The sequence below is a fragment of the Amorphotheca resinae genome, assembly GCF_003019875.1.
Source record: "Amorphotheca resinae ATCC 22711 unplaced genomic scaffold M430scaffold_5, whole genome shotgun sequence".
Taxonomy (NCBI): Eukaryota; Fungi; Ascomycota; class Leotiomycetes; order Helotiales; family Amorphothecaceae; genus Amorphotheca; species Amorphotheca resinae.
Window position 1 is genome coordinate 360066 of NW_020194475.1, and position 14126 is coordinate 374191.

Here is a 14126-nt window from a genome sequence, read left to right on the forward strand (position 1 = left end):
CATGCTCCGCTTAGCAAAGCAAAGGCTTGGAGAGAGATGCCTGCTATCACGGTAATGTCCTCTTCTGTCAAACTCTCTCGCTATAGTCATTTACCTAGGCGAGATACTGTGCGCCCAATTCATCTCCTATATCCTCCCGTTCATGCTTTGTTTCCTCGATCGTAGGAAGTGGGCAGACCGGCCCAAGATCTCGCACGGGAGGGTCGAAGCCTTCATTCACGTCGGCTGCACCTGCCATTACCATAACCCTCTGAGGAAACCACTGCATTTGAAGCAGTGCGAGACTTGGCAGTGGTCTCTGTAGAGGGTCACCAGTTGTTAACACAAACATCTCCCTTGATTTGAGGCGTTCCCCCTCTGTATGGCATTTGATGAGAAGATTGTCAGGGCAGCCTGAGTAATCTCTTGTTGACATTGGTATGGTAAGCAGATCTATGTTTGGTTGTATTGTCTCATGTTTGGCCTGCAAAAAGAACTGGATTGTCAAACAGGTGTCGGACTCGAAAATCAGTTTGAGCGCATATTCCCCTTGATTCCAAATATGGCGCGCGTATATTCCAAGGGTATTTGAAGCACTTTCAGTTCCATGGTCATATAAGTCATTGGGAAGTAGTGATTGTATCTTGCGGCCGAAAGTATTTTAGCATGTGCCAAAAGCTGTCTTGCGTACCATACTTTTTCTCACGGCCGTAAGGAGGGGATTGTATATATATGAGCTACTTCAAGCACAGTAGCGCCTGTAAGAACACAGCGATAGTGGTCTCGTTCAAGAGCCACTGTCTTAGCAAAGAGTTTACAGATGCACCAAGAAACGTGTTTTAGACTTACAGCGGTTGGTGCAGGCGTAGAGCGAGACAACTTGCGCCGTTTTGCTGGCAGGGAGTCTTCTGAAGTACCTTCTGCCGGTCCTGATAGGAAACATGACTCTGATAGCAGGGAGCGCTCTCGCGACATACATTGTTTCCTTGTAAAGTGTAAGCTACAGTGGATTAAAAAGAGGGAGATTTGGTAGGATTCAACTTACAATCTTTGTCATTTTTCTCCGACAATCACAAGCAAATCAAGCAATCAGAAAAAGATGATCCAGCTCTTTCCCTGCCAATCGTTCTAGCGCCCCCAAATTGCAAACATGAAAGGCTTCCCAAAAGCGTACTGGCATGATGGAGTCTGCACCAAACAATATATCCTTGATACGGTCTGGACTCGGCCGATTACAGTCGTCTAGTGGCGCCGGCTGGGATGATAACTTATAAGCCCATTCTGTCACTAGGGTACGTGGAGTGTACTGTATCGAGAACAGTTGTTGAAGGAGTTCAGTATTTTGAAGAGGTCAAATACTTGAGATATCTCGAGAATGGTCGTGAGAAGGTTAACAAAAGGAGCCTTCTGATTATCTCTTCCATATGGGATGATGGGAAGGTGTTGCTATAAGGGTAGCGAGGTATACAATTACTTCGAGGGGTCATAATTTCAGCCTCATATGTTAGGGATGAACTTTTATCGCAACGCCATGGCAACCTGAAGGCATCGCAAAGCAAACATCTCGAGGGTAGCGCAATTCATCGTCTACCAGATATTGTTCTGAAATACAGTGAGTCTTAATAACTGATATTTATTTGAACTAATTGATGGAGCATCATACGCGGCTATATAAATTTGTCTCATTTCCTGCATCTAGGCCCTGGTTTGTTCGAGGCGCATTCCCAGCCCTCGATTTTTGATGCAAAACACCAGCCATCTACGAGCCTCCCAACCTCGCAGCACGGGGTTTCCTTCAGATAGCTGCGCATTTATTATGGATCTCATTCTCCCTTGTAAGGCTTCGTTTTCTTTTTCTGTTGATCATCGATTTGCAATCCTCGCAGATATCGAGACTTGACTTTCAAGTGCCTCTCTATCACTCCATCACTATGCGACTTAATACTTCAAGCTCAACAGTGTTTGCTTTATCGCTGTTTTCCTTGTCGACGCTCGCACTTCCATTTGTTCCCCCAAAGGCTGCGTTGCTGGAACCCCTGGTTGAGAGGGCAACATATTCAGTCGTTCCGGTGGATGGTGGTTCAGCAGCCTCAACCGGAACAGTTGGATCACCAGCGGCGACGACAATAGTGGAAACAACCATAGCGACCCCTTCACCAACAACAAAGACGGTCACTGAGACTCATACTCTTCCACCAATCACCACTGATATCGTCTCGACGACAACCATTGAGGGGCCAGAAATTTCCAAGACTGTGGTTGTATCCATCACACCATCTCCAGCAACAGTGACAACCACTGCATACTCAACTGTCGATGTCGACTCTCCTCCTGTCACTATCGAAGTACCAGGACTATCATCTAGTCTTCCGACCTCGTCTTTGAGTTCGACCACGATTAATACCTTGAACCCGACGCCCACAAAACCAACATCTCTTCCAACGCCCTCAAGCCCCATAATAGTGCCGACAACTACGACATCAATATTGCCCCCCACCTCCTTATCAACAAGTTTCGCGACATATGGCAACGCAACTAGCACCCCAGCGCTCTCGAGCGGTGCAGGTGCAGTGATCACTCCAGCTTCTTCTATTTCGCAGCTTTTGACGTCCACCACTGCGTCTATTTCGACCTCGACGAAAACATATGATAATGGCCAATGGCATACAAGCTATCCTTCCTGGTCAAACTCTACTTGGGCCACATCTGCTGTCGTATAAGCTTTTCAGCAACCCGGACCAGGTTGACAGTTTCAGCCCCTTGAATGATTGCGAGTCCCCTGGATAGCATGCCTGAGATAGATCTCAAATACGTCTTCGGATGAGGGGCCCTCCAAAATACACCTAAGTCAGGTGTGACGAGAATCACAGAAGCAGAGATCAAGGTCAGGAAGAGGAAATCTGGCTAAGATGATGAGAACGATTGAATGCCCGTCAAATGAAATTTTGTGTTATGTACATATTTGGATTGTACGATTGTACTTCAGGAGGAGTTTAGAAACAGCATACCAAGAGCTGGGAATGCAGCATCACAAATATTCATTGGAAGGAATTCGGTATACGTGGGCTCGGACCCACGTATACAAGAGTAAAGTAATGTTTGAATGCGGGTAGATGAATCAACGAGTGGAAAAGAATAGTTATCAAGATACATATACATTCTTCGATCTTTTCTAACATGCGGTCTCTACTTGCTGAAACCAATGTCCTATTAGCTTAATCCCAGAGTGTAGAAGAATCATCGAAGCATGCTCAGGTTATCCAGGAAGCCAGGTTCCCCTATTCAAGCTTGACAGTAGCCTTGCCGCTCTGCTATTCGTGCAACTCCGGGCGACCGTACTCCGCAGGTGAATACAACTTCATCTATAGCCTCCGCCTCCCCTCGTGTTTCCCCATTCTACCACGACGTCAATGATTATTCCGTGAGCTCAAAAGGCCATAGTGCACCAATTCGCAACTCGTTATTATGGCCACTCCTCCAGCAGTGGAAGACCAGGCCCGACTGTTGGAAGATGCCCTGACGGTAGTAAGGCAGCAGACGCATCTGATGCGCAAATGCTTGGAGACACCGGGAAAGCTTATGGATGCTTTGAAATGCAGGTCAGTTGGCTCCTGGGTTATCGCTGGTTGTGTTCCATAGCATGCGCAAGCTGCGCAGCCATTCAAGCTTGATCTCATGCTGACTGACCGTTCTGATTTACAGTTCAACCTTGGTATCGGAGCTTCGAACAAGCAGTCTAGGACCCAAGCAATACTATGAATTGTACATGGCAGTATTCGATGCTCTACGACACCTGTCCGCCTACCTCAAAGACTCACATCCTGTCAATCATCTCGCCGACTTATATGAGCTTGTCCAATATGCAGGCAACATCATACCTCGATTATACCTAATGATCACGGTGGGCACTGTATACATGTCGATTGAGGATGCGCCAGTCAAGGAGATCATGAAGGATATGATGGAAATGAGCAGAGGCGTTCAACACCCGATACGAGGTCTATTTTTGCGATACTATCTTTCGGGACAAGCTCGAGACAACTTGCCAACAGGAAATGGCGATGGGCCGGAGGGGAATCTGCAGGACTCGATCAGCTTCATCTTGACCAATTTCGTAGAGATGAATAAGCTATGGGTGCGATTACAACATCAAGGTCATTCGCGGGAAAGAGACTTGAGAACACAAGAACGAAAAGAACTCCAGTTACTCGTGGGCAACAACCTTGTTCGATTGAGCCAGCTGGTGGACCTAGACACATACAAGAACGTCATATTACAGCCTTTGTTAGAACAGGTTGTACAATGTCGGGATGTACTGGCTCAAGAGTATCTATTAGAAGTCATAACCCAGGTCTTTCCGGATGAATTTCATCTTCATACCCTGGACCAATTCCTTGCAGCCGTCTCTCGCCTCAACCCGCATGTCAACGTTAAGGTTATCGTCATTGCTCTGATGGACCGGCTATCATCTTATGCAGCACGGGAGTCAGAAGCTCTTCCAGTAGAGGATCGCCAGAAGATGGAAGAGGACGCGATCACCAAGCTACTTGAGAAGGTACGGCTCGGTCAAGAAAAGAAGCCCGAAGAACCAGCGCCGGCGGAAAATAAAGACGGTGAATCTACTACGATAGACGGGACAGCTGAGAGCTCAACCAAAGAGCCTGACGTTGAATCAACACTCAGCACCGCGGAGACCCAAGTGGAATCAGAGCCTGTCAATGGAACAGATGCCGTGGCCGAAAAGAAGAGCAGAGGTATTCCAGAAAACATCAGGCTCTATGAGATCTTCTTCGAGCAAGTTATAAATTTGGTCAATGCCCAGCACCTCCAAATACAAGATACAACAGCGTTGTTGGTCTCATTGGCCAACCTTGCACTCAATATTTATCCCGACCGTCTGGACTACGTTGATCAAGTCCTCGAATATGCAAGTCAAAAGGTCAAACAACATGCAAACAGTGCAGACCTGCATTCACAGGAGACGCAAACCAACCTACTTAACCTTCTCCTGGCTCCAATGAAATCTTACGTTTCCATGTTTACGGCGCTTTCTCTACCAACTTATATTCCTTTACTCCATTCCCAAACCTACCCCACACGAAGAGCTGTCGCTGGCGAAGTAGCCCGCAGTTTACAAAGGAATCAAACCAAGATCTCAACACTTTCCGCCCTCGAGGGTGTGCTTGAGATTCTGAAGGTGCTCATCAAAGAGGGCACACAACAACCTGCCGGCTACCCGGGAGTGCAACAAAGGAAGGCCGTCGAGACGGATGAGACCATAGAAGAGCAAGGATGGCTGGCACGGATTGTACATCTGATCCACAGTGACGATAATGATACCCAGTTCAAACTCCTCCAGATGACAAGGAAAGCATACGCAGAGGGCAATGAGCGGATTAAATTTACAACTCCAGCATTAATCACATCGGCGATGAAGTTGGCAAGAAGGTACAAGTCAAGGGAGCACTATGATGATAACTGGGAGTCTCAATCGTCAGCCCTTTACAAGTTCATGCACTCGTCCCTCTCTCAGCTCTACACGCGCGTTCCTGGCTCTGCCGAGCTTTGTCTTCGTCTTTTCGTTGCCTGTGGGCAGATTGCCGACCAAACCAATGCCGAGGAAGTCAGCTACGAATTCTTTGCGCAAGCATTCACGATTTATGAAGAAGCTATCAGTGATTCACGCGCACAATTCCAGGCCGTTTGTGTGATTGCGGGAGCATTACACGAGACGAGAAACTTCGGCAAGGAGAACTACGATACATTGATCACAAAATGTGCACTCCATGGTAGTAAGCTGCTGAAGAAGCCAGATCAATGCCGGGCAGTCTATCTGGCAAGCCATCTGTGGTGGGCTGTGCCCAACGCTGCGAAGGGTGAGACCGAGGAGACGAAAGGGGTACGTGTCTCAGCTCTTTAGTTCAAAACCTTACTAATATTTCTAGTTATATCGTGATGGCAAGCGTGTCCTTGAATGTCTACAACGTGCCCTTCGTGTTGCCGACGCTTGCATGGATACGGCTGTATCAGTGGAACTATTTGTTGAGATCTTGAATCGTTATGTCTATTACTTTGACCAGCAAAATGAAGCTGTAAGCGGCCTTGATCTCTTCTCACCAGCCAGACAGTTATTGATTTTGAACAGGTTACCACGAAATATCTCAATGGTCTCATTGAGCTCATCCACTCAAATCTGCAAACAAATCAGGAATCCGCGACGATCGAGATGCCAAAACGCCATTTCCAACGAACGTTGGAATACATTGCATCCAGGGAGTACGAGGGAGTAATCACTTCGGCTGCGAAATAATAATGGAAATGGGCAGAGGACTACGTGGAAGGAGGTTCAGATCCCATTCTTTGTAAGATGATTTTGAAAGAGGGCTTGGTGATTCCCATATGATGCTTGCTGTGTAATGGGCGGCAACATAACTCTGGACGATACAGTATAGATAGACATACATCGTCACCACTCACTCGTCGTATGAGTGCTGGCGGTAGGTAGCCTCTACGTGACATCCAGACAGAGCAATTGAAAGTTGATCATGATCATGTGACAATGCGATTGATCCGCGTCTGGATTGGCTACGGGATCATGTTTGGTTGGATTTGGTTCTTTTAGCCAATTTTATATCACTTTCTGTGACTATGATGTCGTACTGGATCTAGGGTAGGCACCGGCTAATGAGTTAATGGGTTTCCTATTCGCGTCCAGATGTCGAATACCAAGAGTCTTGGACATTTATCAGCACCAAGCCTCAGCCGAGACTCGTCATGTCACATTTCGCTCAACTCAAGAGCTCTCGGTCCTACAAACTGATAACCCCCAACGCTCATTACGCTCATTATGATTCTCCAACAGCAGCTGGACTGATAAGCCACAGTGCCGATAATATTCCCAATTCCGTTGTCCACATTCCTATCGCTGGATCCTGCGCCGTGAGCAGCATTCGCAGGCCTCTTGGCCTCCCTCGCACTTATCATGGCGGACGAGAAGCCCAACAAATACGAGGCCCTCCCCATACCGACCTACGAAGAAGCAATTGGGTCCTCCTCTCGTCCCTCTGCTACGCACACATCTGAATCCTCCGATCCTGCCGAACGAGAAGGGCTGCTGGGCTATAACCCGGAAGGCCGTCTCCCCGTGCCAACTCGACGAGCTGGCTATCGTCCCCCACCCACCGACGGCAGTCCCTCAGTGCGCGACTCCGGAGAGCATGAGCACGATTCCTTTCTCAATCAGCACAATGAGCGGCGAGACAGCTCCAGCACGGAGGGGGATGAGGTGCGCCGGGAGATGGAGGAGATGGAGATTTCGGACCCGCCGGCGCCGCGATCAGCCTGGGGAAAGCGGATTTCATCATTGTCGCAATCATTATCTTCGATAAACCTGCCGTTCAAGTGGAAGTTTCCGCGGTTCAAAATTAGATGGAAGTGGCCGCGCTGCGATGCGAATATGTGTATATTTTTGGGAAGATGTTTTGCGGTCCTACTGGTTATGGCGGTGGTGTATCTACTGTTCATGAGTGATATCTTCACGAATGCGGCACAGAGGATGAGCGCGCAGGTGTTTGACCCAGAGAGTGTGAGGATTCATGTTCAAAGTGTGGTCAGCCCCGGCAGGATAGAGGAGCATCTGAGAAAGATCACGCAAAATGATCACTTAGCGGGCACGGAAGGTGATTACGTGCTGGCAAAGTATGTGCAGGACTCTTTCCACTCGTCGGGACTGGAGGATATACACATGGATGAGTTTCACGTCTATTTAAATTACCCCAAGGATGGAGGCAGGAAAATCGAGATTTTGAAAGAGGATGGTAGTGTGCAATGGTCGGCGAAGGTTGAGGAGGATCCGATGTATACGGATCCACCAAGGCAACAGACACCCGTTTTTCATGGCCATTCGAGAAGCGGAGATGTTACAGGACCCCTAATATATGCGAATTACGGGTCGCGAGGGGATTTTAAGAGGCTCGAGGATAGCGGTATTGATACCCACGGGGCTATCGCATTGGTCAGACATTCTGGAAGTGAGGGAGACGGAGCGTTGAAAGTCAAGGCTGCAGAACTAGCTGGGTTTGCAGGGTGTATAATTTACAGCGATCCAGCGGACAATGGATTCCTAAAGGGGGAAGTTGCTCCCAATGGGAGATACATGCCGGAAGGAGGAGTGCAGCGTGGCACTGTGGGCTTGGTGAATTGGGTGGTGGGAGACATTCTCACACCTGGGTGGGCAAGCACACAAGGGGCCAAGACGATTCCGAAGGACAATAATCCTGGATTGGTCAATATTCCTAGTATTCCCATATCTTGGGACGACGCTCAGCACTTGCTGCAATCGATCAAGGGGTTTGGCCAAGCTTGTCCAGACGAGTGGAAAGGGGGTATTCCCAATACCGAGTACTGGTCGGGCAATCTCTCTTCGCCCAAGGTGCATTTAGTCAACGACCAAGATGAAGTAGAGAAACAACCTATCTGGAACGTCATGGGTAAAATACACGGCATTGAACAGAAGGAGAAATCTATAATCATTGGCAATCAGCGCGATGCTTGGGTCTACGGTGCTGCAAATCCAGGGTCAGGTACTGCCGTAATGCTTGAAGTCGCCTCTATTTTCGGCGATCTTGTTCAGCGTGGTTGGCGACCACTACGTACCATTGAGTTTGCTTCCTGGGATGGCGGGGCATATAACCTCATCGGTTCGACTGAATATGTCGAGGGCAATATCGAACGCCTCCGGCAAGATGCATTTGCCTACCTCAATGTTGGCACGGGTGTTGGTGGACAGGAGTTCAAAGCAAAGGGGAGCCCGGTGTTCCGAAAATCTTTACTTCGAGTCCTGGACAGGACATCAGATCCTGCGCAAAACGTCACACTCCGTGAACTCTGGGATCGTCGCGGTGGGGAATTGGATGGTCTGGGTGCTGGCGGCGACTACGTTGCCTTCCAAGATATCGCTGGCACATCAAGTCTGGACTTTGGATTCGAGGGTGATAGCCCATACCACTCCGCATACGACACTTTCGAGCAGGTGGCCCTAGCTGATCCTGGATTCCAATACCACGGTGTTCTCGCCCAAATCTGGGCGTTACTCATTCTTGAATTCAGTGATCGTCTTGTGCTCCCATTTGATATCTCGGCCTACTCAGCAGCCGCTACAAAATGGTCTATTGATCTCGAAAACTGGGCCGAGAACAAAGGCGCTAATCAAGAGGGGAATACACCCTGGAATGTGGAACCACTTCGGGAGGCAGTACTGCAGTTTGCGAATGATGCGAAACTGTTTGAGCAGTGGGAAGTGGAGTGGGATAACATCGTGTTAGGAGGCGGTGGTTTCGAAAATGCGATTTTGTCTGCCCACAGGCAGAGCCATAATACTCGAATGGCGAATTTCGAAACGCATTTGTTAGGTTTGGAGGAAGGCGGCGGGGTAAACTCCACCTACTTTCTTGATGAATCGATCACGCACTAACATGAAGCAGATACCTAACCGCACACAATTCAAACATGTAATCTTTGGACCGCAGCTCTGGTCCACCGACGAGGCATACTTCCCTGCCATTCGCGACACTGTATTAGCCGGTGATTGGACAGCAGCGAAGGAACAAGTCGAGAAAGCCGCGGCAATACTTAAAAGAGCAAGTAAAAAGCTGATTGGCAATGTATGAATGGTGGTGAGATGAGTCGTATATTTAATCTTGTTCAAGCGATTGGGACGGTGCATGGGTGGCGTTAGGGTATCAGGCATTGTATAACTGTGGTCGGCTTGAACTGTTCATATTCCTAGCCCGACATATTTTACAGGACAAAGAATCAACATTTTCTATGTCATCTTTGATATCTTAGCTGTCTCCCGACATTCAAGGCTAAGGATTGGCAGAACGTTTCCGAGCTTTGGTACTCACTCCGTTATACTCATTATTTTCCAATCTATCCTGGCGCTAATGCCCTACGTCTTCTAAATTACCCATTCGGGGGCAAAGGTTGTAAAGGGAGCTTGGTAACCCATCCCATTCCTCCAAAATCTTACCCGATGATACCCCTTTCTTGAAGCGAGTGCAGATTCACGTGATCTCATGAATCTTGAAAGTCCAACAGCCTGGGTCTTCGTATAGATACCATTGAAGTATAAGGAAGACCTACTTGGCTTTTCTTTATACTAACCCAGTTGTAAGTGAGTGCATTAAGCTCGTGAGCTTGTTGCTTCGCCTGCAAGTGGGAAGTATAAAAGTCTACAACCCGATCTTCTTCGGAATCAAGCACCTAAGTACACCACTTCTTGGAGGATACCCATTCTCTAGTGTATCTTTGCTTTTAGATTTAAGCACGACACTACTTGTAGGAAACCCATACATATTATCCATGCTTGAACAGACAGTACCTAAGTAGCTCCACGTTGGAAGTTTTAGTACTTATGTTTTCCACGATAATGAAAGCTCCGGTCTACAAAGGGGTTCTGAACGTAGCTACACAGCAGGATAGAAATGTATTCGTAGAGCGTGGTGTCTAGTAATTGTTGGTCGATTTGTTGCACTAATGTCGTTCGCCTGACTTGGCTTGGCTAAGATACCTAAGGTACTTGGCACATTGACTCGATATAGGTACCTTACTTAGCTCTCCTACGTATCAACGGACTCGAAAGATATTTACTCATCTTACTACCTAAGGTCGGCTGTCAAAAGTATTATATGTTAAAAGAGACATACCAAAATGCTTGTTATACTGTCGGGGGACCCGGTTTGGGATTAGCTACCTATATATGTAAGGTTATCCAGACCCCTCTTCCCCCATTCTCAAATCAGTTATCGATCGTCTCCGTACACCCCTCTTTGAACCAACACGCCCAACAAAACCCTAATGAAGGGGGGTATCAAGACTTGGTAACCACTCATTAGAAGTATCTTCAGGAGTACGACCAACAGAACTCCTTGACCGAGTGTTCAGGGCAACACTGTTACATCGAGCTTTCAGGCATAATTCCAAGTGGCTGTTAGATAGATACCTTACTCAAGAACACAAGTGATATTCTTATTTCATTTTCTACGACATACCCAAAGAGAACTCGTCCTACTTCAGCCGCAATATTTATATTTCAAGATGTTTGAAGGCTTCTCCGAATTCGACATTGCCGTATCAAACTCTCCCGATGTCACAATCCACGGCATTAGATCCGGTAACGGGGAACCTCTCCTCCTCCTCCACGGATTCCCGCAGACGCACCACATGTGGCATCTAGTTGCTCCACAGCTCGCGTCCGCCTTCACCGTGATCTGCATAGACCTGCGAGGCTACGGGCGCTCCTCCAAACCGGCGTCTTCCAGCTCCGCCAAGCACGCGCCCTACTCGAAGTCATCCATGGCTCGAGATTGCGTCGCCGTCATGGCCCATTTCGGATTTCAGAGCTTTTCCATCCTGGCCCACGATCGCGGCGCGCGCGTCGCGCATAAGCTATGTGTTGATTACCCAGAGCGCGCGCGGAAGCTCATGATGCTGGATATCTGCCCCACGCTCACCATGTACGAGGCGACGAATCAGGACTTCGCGACGGCGTATTGGCATTGGTTCTTCCTCGTCCAGCCGGCCCCCTTCCCGGAGACGCTGATCTTGAAGAATCGAGAAGTGTTCCGGGAGAAGTTCTTTGGGGGCGCGGGGTATGCTGGCGGTAAGGAGGAGTATCATCCGGAGGCGATGAGGGAGTATTTGGCACAGTTGGTGGATCCAGAGGCGGTGCATGCTATGTGTGAGGATTACCGTGCAGCTGCGACGGTGGATTTGGAGGAGGCAAGAGAAGATAGGGAAAAGGGGAGGAAGATCAAATGTCCCGTGAGGGTGCTGTGGGGGAAGAAAGCGGTTATTGAGAGATGTTTTGATGCGATGAAGGAGTGGAGAGCTGTTAGTGAGGGGGCGGTGGATGGAGAGGCTGTGGATAGTGGGCATTATGTTGCAGAGGAGGTACCGGATGTGGTGTTGAAGAATGCGATGGAGTTTTTTGGTTGATGAAGGAATGGTTGTATTGGACTGGAGATAGAGTGACGAAACACGATGGCGAGGACCTCTTGAAGCTCATCTGCACTGGCAATATGAACCTGACGAGGTTTTTGATACTCATGGCTGTAGGGAGGAAAATCTAGCATCCAAATATCTAAGATTTCTGTATGACATGTCCATCCCATATGCTACCTTGAACATACCAACCTATTTAGAAACAGTATAAAAACGCCATATTAGAGGGGTCTGTTGTTTTTACAGCTAATGTACAGAATATCCTACAGTCTTCCTTCCTTAATCCTATCAACAACCCCCAAATTCCTCCTGCGCTCCAATTCTGCCTCCCTCCTCTGCCTCTGTCGATACTTCAGCAATTCTGCAGCGCCAATCCCCGATGCGTAGCCACCCAGATGTGCCCAGTGATCCAGGGTAATTGGTGCTTTGTTCCACTTTGTAAGAGCAAAGACGTCAAGTCCTATGATAAGGACGAGGGGCACCCATAACGGAGGAGCCCAGCCAGATAGATCTAGACCGAAAAAGCTGGTAGGTTGGTCTTTGTTCAGCCAGAGGTAGGCGGCGATGATGCCGGAGAGTGCTCCTGATGCACCGAGAGAGGACGTCACGAAATTACTTCGGACGACGTACGAGGTTAGGGATGCAAAGCTTCCAATGGCACCACACGCTAGATAGATTGAGAGGAAGTTCGCGCGGCCGACTTGATCATCCAGGCGCGAACCGACGAAGTAAAGAACGAGCATGTTGACGGTCAAATGGGAAAGCGCTTGGTGGGAGAAGACATTGCCGATCAAACTCAAAGCCTGCGGGTATCCTGGGACGGTAATAAAGTATTTGTTGAGCATTCTGAAGGCCGGTGGGAATCTCCACAGAAGGAAGACGAAGGCATTTATCGATATAAGACCAAGGACTGTTGCAGCCGCGGGAGGAATATCAGGGAACATTCTTTGAGAGTTCTTCGGTGGTGTGTAGACAAGTGGGAAGATGAAACTGAAGGCCAAGACGCCACAGAGGACGAGAGCCGAAGGCCAGAGTCGTTGAAACCAGGTCATTTCCGGAGGGGTGTTGGGCAGGATCTTTGAGCGTTCGATATAGTACTGGAGCCATTTGTTCTCGCCCGGTCTCCGGAGCTCGACTCTCCTGCTCGCACTAATCGGTTCGAGAGTACCAGTATTGTGACGAATCTCCTCCGCCTGGGCCTTGCGTGCTGCTTCTTCTGCGGCCTCTCTCTCATCCTCCTCCTTCTGTTTCTGTTTCCTTATAGCATCGAGACCACTTTCACCATACACGCTATGGCCCTTCTTCGGCTTTTGTGAATTGGGCTCGAGTACTTCTCCCGGATTTGGCTTATAGATCCCTATCCTCTCACTATCTGCAATAATCTCCGCCTCCATCTCTTGCAACTCCTTCTCCGCCCTGAGACCATAGTTCCGGACTTCATCCACGGGCACATGTTCCCGTAACCAGGCCAGGCCAATTTTCTGTGCTCGTATTTCCCAGGTACTCAGGATACTCGGTGTATCTGGATCCTCCAATGTTCCTGCTACCCGACGGCCATGTAGAACTCTGAGAAGTCGGTTGGCTGAGTTGGCATCTATGCCTTTCCCGAAGACTTCAAGCGTGTCTTTTGCCGTGAACGGCTTGTCCCTAAATTTCAAACCCTTTTCATCACTGTAGTCTTTCGGTAAATCCTCAAAGTCCGTAATTATGCCTGCTCGTCCGGATGCGAATGTTCTGATTCCAATCCAAAACCGCGGCGCCGAACTCGATGCATTGTGTATTCTGCCAAGCTGTTCCTTCCTCCAACCCTCAACCTCTCTCCGTCTAGATGGTGATACAGATATGGAATAGGGACGAACAGATCGACTTGCGAGCCTTCCGGCGAGGCTATCGATCTTCCGACATGATTGGAAGATGGTTCGAGGTTGTATACCCGAAATTCGTGAAGCTGCTGGCCAAAGGCAATTCATCTTGCTTCCCTTCTACCGTAACATGTTAAAATTGGAACTCCTAATACCGCCGTCCCTCCATAGATAGGAAAGCTAGGGAAGAGAAATTGCCGGGTCGTCGATCAATCGTTCTTCACCAGAGAGCCACCTTCTTGGAGTATTATAAATATTTTTAGAATTGGTGAACGGGCCGAC

General features: G+C 48.6%; 6 protein-coding genes across 6 annotated transcripts; 4 read left to right on the top strand and 2 right to left on the bottom strand.

Moving 5' to 3' along the window:
• Positions 1–94: 94 nt before the first annotated feature.
• M430DRAFT_18239 (hypothetical protein) lies at positions 95–1036 on the bottom strand (the record flags this gene model as incomplete). Its single annotated transcript, XM_024863826.1, has 4 exons — positions 95–622; positions 721–776; positions 829–964; positions 1025–1036. 4 exons carry the CDS (start codon positions 1034–1036, stop codon positions 95–97), a joined length of 732 nt encoding a protein of 243 aa, XP_024721327.1.
• A 618-nt stretch (positions 1037–1654) lies between these two features.
• On the top strand, positions 1655–3072 carry M430DRAFT_34456 (hypothetical protein). The gene has a single exon (XM_024866557.1). The coding sequence runs from the start codon at positions 1911–1913 to the stop codon at positions 2697–2699; it is 789 nt and encodes a 262-aa protein (XP_024721328.1). The 5' UTR covers positions 1655–1910; the 3' UTR covers positions 2700–3072.
• A 372-nt stretch (positions 3073–3444) lies between these two features.
• M430DRAFT_101214 (hypothetical protein) lies at positions 3445–6289 on the top strand (the record flags this gene model as incomplete). The annotated part of the gene is made up of 4 exons (XM_024860689.1): positions 3445–3578; positions 3682–5878; positions 5925–6071; positions 6125–6289. 4 exons carry the CDS (start codon positions 3445–3447, stop codon positions 6287–6289), a joined length of 2643 nt encoding a protein of 880 aa, XP_024721329.1.
• A 483-nt stretch (positions 6290–6772) lies between these two features.
• M430DRAFT_119441 (hypothetical protein) lies at positions 6773–9859 on the top strand. Its single transcript, XM_024861745.1, has 2 exons — positions 6773–9409; positions 9462–9859. The coding sequence occupies exons 1-2, from the start codon at positions 6962–6964 to the stop codon at positions 9645–9647; spliced, it is 2634 nt and encodes an 877-aa protein (XP_024721330.1). The 5' UTR covers positions 6773–6961; the 3' UTR covers positions 9648–9859.
• Positions 9860–10785: 926 nt separating this feature from the next.
• On the top strand, positions 10786–12126 carry M430DRAFT_34459 (hypothetical protein). Its single transcript, XM_024866558.1, has one exon. It carries the CDS (start codon positions 11077–11079, stop codon positions 11974–11976), a length of 900 nt encoding a protein of 299 aa, XP_024721331.1. The 5' UTR covers positions 10786–11076; the 3' UTR covers positions 11977–12126.
• M430DRAFT_34461 (hypothetical protein) lies at positions 12099–14049 on the bottom strand. The gene has a single exon (XM_024866559.1). It carries the CDS (start codon positions 13950–13952, stop codon positions 12246–12248), a length of 1707 nt encoding a protein of 568 aa, XP_024721332.1. The 5' UTR covers positions 13953–14049; the 3' UTR covers positions 12099–12245.
• Between the last annotated feature and the right edge of the window lie 77 nt (positions 14050–14126).